The sequence below is a fragment of the Ochotona curzoniae genome, unplaced genomic scaffold (genome assembly GCF_017591425.1).
Source record: "Ochotona curzoniae isolate NIBS_2020 unplaced genomic scaffold, NIBS_Ocur_1.0 contig_1274, whole genome shotgun sequence".
Lineage (NCBI taxonomy): Eukaryota > Metazoa > Chordata > Mammalia > Lagomorpha > Ochotonidae > Ochotona > Ochotona curzoniae.
The window spans coordinates 4,462,499-4,472,606 of record NW_024465023.1 but is presented as its reverse complement, the minus strand read 5'-3'; the positions used below and the strand labels follow the sequence as shown (position 1 = coordinate 4,472,606).

Below are 10,108 nucleotides of genomic sequence, written 5' to 3'. Positions count from 1 at the left end.
AGATACATTTCCTCTGCCCTCTTGGAATAATAATCTCTCTGACTTCAAAAAATTAATTCTTAATCTGATGTTATGTGGTTATAAATATTGCTTCACTGAATTATACAATGTACATGACAATAGGCATTCTTTTCTCTGATTTATAATCACTGTCGTGAAGCCCACATTTTGTGATATTAATATCCCTGCTTTCAAAAAAATAACATTTGTAGGTATGCAATGTCCACATATGAAGTGAATATAAAAATATTAAAAATGGTAAATGTTAAAGAAATAAAAAGTGCACTAGTGCAAAACATACAGACACAAATTCTCAAACTACTCTATGAACCCTAGAGTTCCCAAAGAATGTCCAACAATGATAATTATAAAATAATCCATGTTGTTTTCTAAGTGCTCCATTTATTGGTTTTATTTTTTTCCCTATATCAGTTTCAAATAAGATTTTATTCTTTTAAATTTTGTGCTTCAAAATGTTTTACCACAACTAGGTTTCAACCGTAATTTCTAGTAGGTTCCAACCATAATTCCTAAGAGTCTTGTTGAGATAGAACTGTGCTAGTTTGATGACATAATAGTGTCATCTGGGTTTGTTTGTTTTTCAAACCAATGCAGATCTCTAAAAGTAATTTGAAGGCCTGAAACTATTGACAGCATTTTAAAGAACAACAGATGCAAGAAAAATAAACCTTATCAGCTAACATTCTGTAGATTTTCACCATATGGGACAAGATATGCAATTTTTCTTCCTTTTCACAGTTCACTTGTCTTTCTTCTGAGTCCAAATAGATAACAGTCACTTTCAAAGGCATCCAGGATTTGAATAGCTCTCCTCTTACTGAATACCCTTGCATTTTAGAAACTTGCTTCTCTTTAAATAAGTTAAAATTATAGATACTTGTTTTTCCACGTCCCTTGTCGTTTTAGAGTACTGGCATGTTAAATTTCTGCCAGACAGACACATTTTCCCTGAGTGGCAAACTAGTTATAATACAGACAGAACGATACAGAGTCTAGAGGCGATGATGTAAGGGACAATATAAACTGCGGCAGTGAAAGTGCCAAAGAATCATGTTATCCAATATATTATATTAACTGCATAATTTTATTTTCTATAAAGAAACAACTAAATTCAGTTTCTAATGCATCAAACAAAAATTCTTGCTATAAAATATCTTATGACTTTAAGTTTTAACAATTACATGTGAACATCTGTCTCACTAAAGGCCCTTAAACAAAAACAGATATGCAATGACATGCCAGGCCAATTAACTACACCCTATTTAGCCTCTATTTAGCCTCTTCCTATACTCTAACTTCTTAATGAACTACAACTATTATTTTTCCTATTGTCTTACTGGTATATAGGAAAATAATCTGAACTAATATGATGACAATTTGAAGAGCAAATGGCAACGTTCCAGAAGTAATTTTAATACAAGAATACAGTAAAATATGACAGAGTTAAATCCTTGTTTCTAAAATATATTACAAATACCTGTAATATAGGTTGACTACATTTCTTGAAGAAAAAACTCAAGATAGTTACATAAAGCAACAAGTCATCACTACCCACTTCCCTACCATTGCATACTAACAGCAATATACATATGACTGATGGAACAATGCTATCCTTTTCACTTCTAGAGAGATGGACTTGCTGAGATCTGAGAATACCAGAAACGTGGCCAAAGCATTAGGGATAGCAAATATATTAACTAAAAATATCATGACATGAATACTAAATTAATTATGCAGAAGGGACATGGAAATGGCAAAAACCAAGCATAGTACAGCAATGAAAACACACCTTTCTAAAATGATGATAAGCTCTTAAATTAAGTGCTTAACTACCTTATAAAACAATCATTCATTTATCAGAAATCAATTAACATAACTATATTGGAAGAACATGCAAGATTTCCCTGATAACATTATAAACTCATCACATTCTTTAATAATTGATCTGGCCACTAACATATATGAGAAGACTCATCAGATAGTCTGTTACACAATGAAAATATATTGTGTACTATGTGTAAGCACATATGGTGATTATAGAAACATCTATAAAAGTCCCCTATTAGAATTGGGTTGCCCAATCAGTAGATCCTACTGTCCACTAATCCTGTTCTAGGCTACAGATGATTAAGATTTTATAAAGAATGAGTCACTAAAGAATTATGGAGAGCATGCCTAAAAATTTGTGTTCATTGATGGGATGATGTAACTGTTTCAGGCAGGAAAAGAAAATGGTGATCTGTATGGAGGGAGAGACAGGGAAGCAACAGGCTCTACAGTGGATCAAAGAATAAGCCATCTGCTCTCTGAGAGAGGAAAGAAATCATTTCTGAACAGGTCTACAGTCCTTGGAAACAAAACTGACTCCGTTTGTGATCCTTGGGTTTCACAGGGCCCCTATGAGACAACTCACATCCCTGACACACACTTGCTATTTTCTCAAGTCACTTTGAAAGAATCTTAACTCCTTGCATCCCAAAAAATTCTGCTCAATAATGAATGAAAAGTTAATAAATGCAATAAGGAATGGTATTCAGAGAAGTAAGGAAGCATAAAGGGAGAATAAAAAGAAGATAAAGCTATCTGATAACGGGAGTGTTGCTAAGCTACTCAAAGAGGAAGTAAGAGTCCTCTGAAGTGAATCTTCAAGTCTCTTTTTCATGGCATGTCACATTATCTCCAATAATTTGATCCGTTTTCTTAAATACTAGATGTTTCCATATGAGAGTATTTGCTTTCAATCTGCTTAATAAAAGTAATCACTAAGAATTCCAGATTAATGTTTACTTATTTGGAGTTTTAGTTATGTTTCCTTTTTCCCTCTCTTCTAGCTGCTTTTCCTACTCCCACCCCAGAGACACACACTAGATTAGCCAAGAAAAAGCAATAGTTAAAAGCTAACATGTAGTATCTAACTATTTAACTAATATTCACATAAAGCATTTATTTGTTTGCCCTTCCATTGCCTATGCATTCTTGCATTTCAATGTTATGGATAAAATAGTTATTTAGGGAACAATCTTTCAAAATGGCATATTTGGTTATGTGTGTGTGTAATAATCATGATACTCATCATATTAGTAATCCTTTCAAGTTAAAGCAATTTAAACAATAATTGTTTTATCCTTGGGAACAATTGTGTATGTGATTTTTTCCTTTTTACTATTAGAAATAATTGATAATTTAAAGAATTGGTTGGCCTTTCCTGGATGACTTTTGTCACCTTCTTCTATTCAGTTTGGTAAGAACAATAACGAGTGTGTGTGTGTGTGTGAGAGAGAGAGAATAAAAGGTAAAGAAAAAAATATATATATATACTATAGAATATGATTCACTATGAGTATATATGAGTAAGGACTTTACCTAAGTGAGTACAGGTAACAACATAGTTAAGCGAATTCACAATATGGTGCTAATAAAATATTTGAAAACCATTGCTCATCATTTCTCAACTAACAGAATCTGTGGCAGTTTTATGTGCATTTGCCAACAAATACTTCTCTATTATCTACAGTATGTGCGTGTACATATGCCTGCCTATTGAATACTTTTTCCAAATAGCATCCAACTCTGCAATCCACACAAGACTAGAAGCCATATAAAATGGGATGATGTGTAAGAAGGAAGGGTACCAAAGAGGATTTTATAACTTATGGTAAAGGTAGTTATATCGTCCAAGATTAAACACAGAATTCAAGGTCTAAGCATAATGTGTCAGTTTCTGTAAGAAGATGTAAATGCGGAAAGTGGAGGCAGAGTTGGCTTTTTGGTTTGGATTCTCCCGGTGACTTTTAAAAGTCAGTCACGGTAGAAAACATATTCAGTATAAGATGTCCAGATCTTATCATCTGTCTGATCGTGGGTCACAGCACAGGTGCCAGTGGAGTTGCATCCTACCATATGGAAGCCAGCATCAGCTAGCTTGTCAAAGGCTTGTTCCAGAAAGTTGAATTTGAGGTAATAGCGAGAAGTGTATCGCTCAGGAGGACGGTCAGGATCTCTGCTTTCATTCAGAGTATCTCCAAATACTTCTTTAGCCAATGAGATCTTACCGCACACCATGATTCGGGCCACACGGCGGAATTTAGAATCTGTTTGACTGTCCCGACCCAAAGTATAAGAGCCTCGGTAGCCAATAGTGATGAAGCCTGCTTTCTTGAGATCAGAACCAGTTCCGATTGTCAGAGCTAGAGGGTTAACAGGACCACTTACTCGGATGACATTACTCGAAGAGAGATTATATATAGTGTCACTGTTGGGAGACAGCTCATCTACGTCACTTTGGCATAGGCTGTTGTCGACTGAATTGAGTGTGTTCATTTTAGGAGTCAACATCTTGACAAGCTCTGGTAACTTGAAGTATTCTGCTTCTCTCTGGAGCCGACCCCGCTCTGGGAAGTGATCAGGAAGCACTACTTGCTGATCTCTCATGTAGTCTAACACATAGCGAAAGAGGAAGCCATCCCGATCAACGAAGAATCTGCCCTTGTTGTCCTGGATCAGGGAGCACTTATTCTTTTCACTGAACATTTCCCAGAGTGTGGACCCAGGAATATTGACCAAGGTAGAATAGCGAGTGATATACACCTGACCACCTACATTGAGTTCAATAATCTCAGGGAAATGACAGGAATCCTCACGTTGTTTGCTGCAACTGGACTTCTCTTGCGTGGCCATAGTGACCTGCAGAAGCAAACAGATTCATTGTAAATAAAAGCTTACAGTGCAGAGGTTCTTTTTATTAATTACTTGTACACACACATGCACAAACACATACACATCAAGACATTCCAGCAGAAGCATAACCTTTTACTCATTAATTATTTTTAAATTGACAAAGGTAGCATAGAGAAATAATACATGGTTTAGCTTTGCAAATTTGTTTTATGTTCTTCTGAGTGCTGGTGCATTAGATGATCAAACTCAAAAATTCCTGACATCAAAGTCCCTGCAAGAGACCCCGCCTGGGATGTTTATTTAGTTCTAATTAGTACTTATGTTCCACTTCCATTCTGATAAGTTTAGTATGTATATTTTTGTTTGTATGTGCATTCACAAAATGGGTTTTATGGTTTTAGATACATGTATATGCTATTGTATTAAATATTTCATTCTTCATCCCTATATCCATCATATATTACCATCCACTATCCTGGTTATTAACACCCAGATTGTTTTCAACTCATTGCTCTAACGGGCACGCTTACACATGTTTCTCTTTGATCTCCAAATTTTGCTGTTTTCTCTTTCCATATTGAAAAGCACTTGCTGATGCCCTTGAACTTGGCATTTCCAATTCTCTTGGTATATGTAAATGTTTGATAAAATGCAAGTTGTAAAGGCAAGTTGTTATTACTTACCTCTGTCATCATTTTTCCAGCCCAAATTGGTCACATTTTTTGGAGGTAGCATAAGTTTCTCACAATTATCCAGCCTTCAGAGTCATCTTTGATGACTCATTCATCTTCCTCATTCACATTCCTCACTAGCCTGGAAACTATGCCTTTGTTATATCTCTTACATAGACGTGATCAAAGCTACAATTTCCTGTTCTTCAAACTATACTATTACAAGAATTTATCTGAGCTGGACATGACTGATTGCTACCTATCCATATCTATCCTCCTATCCTCATTCGAAGCTATTCTAAGTATTGTTACCAGATCAGTTATTCTCATGTTACTCTGCTTAAGCATCTCCAGTGTATCCATTTTGGTTATCAAATTCTTGCCCTAGAACTCAAAACTATTCATAATAGTTCTATTCTCTCTTTAGTAATGAAAATACTTAACCCTAATATAGAACTTATTATGTTCTAGATGTTGTTCTTAGTCAATGAGATAAGCAGTATTATTACCTCTAACTGGTAAATAATTAGTAAGAAAAAAAGTGCCTGATATGCAACAAGTATATGATATGCCATTCAAACTCAAGCATCAGCACTCCAAGCCCACACTCTTAAACACTAAATTACATTGTTCCCTTTTGATTATTTTACTAAGACTTCTTTACATGTAGAAAACATGTAAGTCATTGTTATATGCCCATGAAATGATCATTTTTGCCTTTATTAATATCTTCTCCACTTTGGGAAGTGCTAAGCCACATCCTACACATCTGTCTATACTTCAAAGGCCGATTCAAGCCCATTAAACTTGAAACCTCTGGCTTTTTTTTTTTAAGATTTATTTTATTTTCATTGGAAAGGCGGATATACAGAGAGGAGAGACAGAGAGGAAGATCTTCCATCCGATGATTCATTCCCCAGGCGGCCGCAATGGCTGGAGCTGAGCCAATCCAAACCCAGGAGCTCTTCCAGGTCTCCCATGTGGGTGCAGGGTCCCAAAGCTTTGTGCCGTCCTCCACTGCTTTCCCAGGCCACACGCAGGGAGCTGGATGGGAAGCGGGGCTGCCAGGATAGAACCGGCGCCCATATGGGATCCCGGGCGTGCAAGGCGAGGACCTTAACCACTGTGCCATCGCGCCGGGCCCGAAACCTCTGGCTTTTTAAACTCATATAATTTCTTTTTCACTCACACAGTAGCAGTAATATTACTAATTTAAATAATAACAATGGTTAAGATTTATGAAGCACTTACTAAAAGTCCTCTTCTGATCTCTTTTCATATAGAAACCAACCACTATAGTAGAAATAGTCTTTTGCAACTTTTGCAACTACTGCTTTCAGTCTCCACTCACTAACCCACCCTTTTTATTATAACCATAATTACTGCACTAAAATGCACAACTGATTTTATTCTTCCATAAATAAACATTGTTGGCAAAAGTTCGAGAACAAAAACACAGCAGTAGCTTTGGGCACACCTAAGTTGGAATTCCAACTCCACCATTTGCTAAGTGGGTAACTTTGAATTAACTATTTCTTCCTAATCTTTAGTTTCCTAATCTTTTTCATTCTTTTTGAAATTTTGTTTATTTATGTAAAGTGAACAAAGCTCACAGACTTAGGATCAGAGTGATACTTTCCACTCACTCTTCTTCCTTATTTTTTTTCTTTCTAACTTAGTTTTTAAAATGACATACTTTCATTTCACTTTGAAATCACAGCCTTAGCACTCCATTAGGAAAAATGTTAACACATAGCAAGCAGAAAATTTTAAAAATCAATTACTAAAAACTTTATACTTCTCAGGAGCATAGACAAAGACTGCAAATAATAATCAAAACCCAGAATGTCAGTCTTGCTCATATGAAGTACATTTTTTGTACTCTTTATATTGGCTAGCATAGGTATAAAAATATGTTCAATAAAATGAAGAAATTATACAAAAATTTTTGCATTCAAAATATTTAATATACTACTGACTCATAACAAATGTTTAACAACTAATTAGCTTGTCTTGGAAATAAACAATGAGGGATTGCTATTCGCTGAAATGATTATGGCACTAAAAGTTTCATAAAATGTCCAATAAAATTTTGCTAAAATAAACATCCTCTTCCCAACCTATCCTTTATATTCTCATTACTGCTGTAGTTAAGAGACATCTCTACTGGAGCACAAAATACTTAAAGTTTTGAATTTCTGTATTTCTCTGTGCCTATCTGGATCCTCATCACCGTGAAAATGGAGAATAATAAGCCTGTATTAAACACTGAAGGATAAATAAATTATTAATGAATCAATGATGAATCAATGATGAATAAACTGACAAAAACTGATGTCAATCTCATTCTTTTTATATTTCCCACAGAATATAGGTAGAAATTCATTACAGAAATCCATTTTGAGTATATGAACAAGAAATATGTATATGCTATATTTTGCAGCTTTCTGGATGCAGTAAAAAGTTTTTATTCCTTCCATAAACAATAGGAGTCTAAGATAGTGTTCTTCATTGCACAGATCATTGTATAACACAATTAAGTCTCTGAAAAGTTACAGTGTGAAATTAATATTCTGCCATTTCGAACTTTTCTGTTTCCTTGTTTTGAAGTTGCTTCTACCCACGTCAACTTACGGTCTAAACTCCCATGAATCACAGTCACATTCAGTTGGAGAAGTTAAGCTGAGTATCTATTTTTGCTTCTCAGTTTAACAATGGAGTTTTTAGCTGAACTCTGGAACACAATCTTTATTATGGGAGGAATAAATCAGAAGGGGAGACAAGCCAGTCCTGGAACTGTCCAGAACCTTAACCTGCTCTCTCTGTGCTACAATCACAAACATATTTAAAAAAATAGAAATTGGTCACTGATAATTAGGAATCCCCCCCAAAAGTTGTTTTTTAAGAAATAAAAGTAGAGGTTGGTCCTACAATAATGAAAGTTTCAGTTCAAAACCACACATGGCCTATTATCACAGCATAAAATCAGGACAGATATACTTTCCAAATAAGAAGATGTTTATTTGTTAGCATTTTTTGCAATGTAAAAAAAAATTTTTTTTACTTATAAAATATATGGATACACTCCCTTTCTTCCTTTTTCCATCAAAGTACTTGATGTCTGGTTAGCTTGTTCACAGAAATTCAAAACAATACTTCATTCAATCTGCCCAGCTGTCAGTTTGGGAAATGACATTCTGAGGAATCACGAAATGTCTCATTTAGCCTCTTCCAGCAAGTAGAGGCTGCTAGGGGCTGTGGGGAGCTGCCCGCCGTAAATCGAATAGCTAAAAGTCTACACCGTAGGAAAAAACGAGGCAATATGAACGTAAATTGTTAAATCATGATTTTGGAAGTCTTTGAACCCAGGTACACGGAAAACTCCTGCTTCACATTTTAATATTCTAAATCACTCAGGAAAGTAACGAGTGTAGCCTCTGCCATCCGCAGTGGGAGAATCCTGCTGCTAATTACAGCACTTCTAACTTTTTTTTAAAAGGAAAAAATAAAACCAAGTCAGATACATCTAAAACACATCACACGGTAACCTTGTAACCATTTCATAACAACCTCGGATTTCTTCCTGAAAATGTGAAAGAAATGTTTTCTTGAGAGATCAGTGTACGAATTGAATGGGACCAAATCTCAATTTTGTTGAAGCTGAAATCTTTGTGTCATAATCTCTCTTCTTTTCTTTACCCCCAACCTTTCTTCCCTGCGTTTTTCTTTCTTTTCCTTCTCCCCCACCATTGCCATTTCGGTCTTAAATACACACTCACTCACAAGAAAGAACCCACCCATTTAAATTGGTAACACTTCCCACTTTTAAGTTGCTTTGGTTGACAGAAATCCAATAAAGCAAAGGAGGTAACAAATTAGCTGGGGTATAAACAAAAGGGGAAAAAAACCCAACTTTAAGAATTGAGAAACAGTTTTTATTCTACTTGCAGGAGAAAATCCCCAGCACTCCTTTCCTCTTCCAAGCAGCTTGTTGATTGCCTGTGAAATGAAACTGCAATACCCAGATGCTGTAAAAAAAAATGTATTTAATTTCTTTAAGATTAATTTCATGAGGAAAAACAATCTTGATTTTCAGAATTCTCCTTCAGTAAGAGTCTTGTCTGCTTTGGGATCTTTAGGCTGCCTTTCATGCAGGTTTCACACACAGTCCCCTCTCAATGCAGGAAACACACACACACACACACATCTCCAGTTAAAATGCAGAAGCTCTTGAATTCTAGAAGCAGTGGACTGGAAAGGAAAGAAAAGGGGAGGCAATAGAGTTGTTACCTTGAATGTCCAGTCAGTGGGATATGACCAGGCCCAACCTGACCGCCACCGCCCTCACTGCCCCGCTGCCCCGCTGGCTCCACTCTGCTTGGGAAGTGCCTTCCTTCCTCTCCCTTGCTGTGTGCTTTGGTGCCTGCGCTGAGTTTCCCCTTTTAATTCCAGGAAGCCTCCTCCCCTGCTATGACATACTTGGCTTCCTTTCCTGCCAGACCCAGATGGAAATGTCAAGCTTTCTATTTCTCACTTTAGAAAAAAGCAAAAGAAACAGGGAGATGATGGTGCTGGTTGTTAATAAGACTAGAATGTAAGGATATGGGAGAATTTTTCCTGATGTTTTACTTGATTCCAGCAGAACAAATAAACATTTAATACATGCAAATGAATACTTTTTTTTCTAACCACTGATTGAACTCTAAACTCAATTGCATTAGCTTTGTTTAATAACTTTA

The 10,108-nt window shown here is 35.9% G+C and overlaps 1 protein-coding gene across 1 annotated transcript; it reads right to left on the bottom strand.

Moving 5' to 3' along the window:
* Nucleotides 1-3,596: 3,596 nt before the first annotated feature.
* Nucleotides 3,597-4,698, bottom strand: LOC121170279 (BTB/POZ domain-containing protein KCTD12-like). Its single transcript, XM_041001354.1, has one exon. It carries the CDS (start codon nt 4,696-4,698, stop codon nt 3,820-3,822), a length of 879 nt encoding a protein of 292 aa, XP_040857288.1. The 3' UTR covers nt 3,597-3,819.
* Between the last annotated feature and the right edge of the window lie 5,410 nt (nt 4,699-10,108).

Coding starts and splice junctions, on each gene's coding strand:
- LOC121170279 (XM_041001354.1), bottom strand. CDS start 4,698: ATGGCCACGCAAGAGAAGTCCAGTTGCAGCAAACAACGTGAGGATTCC.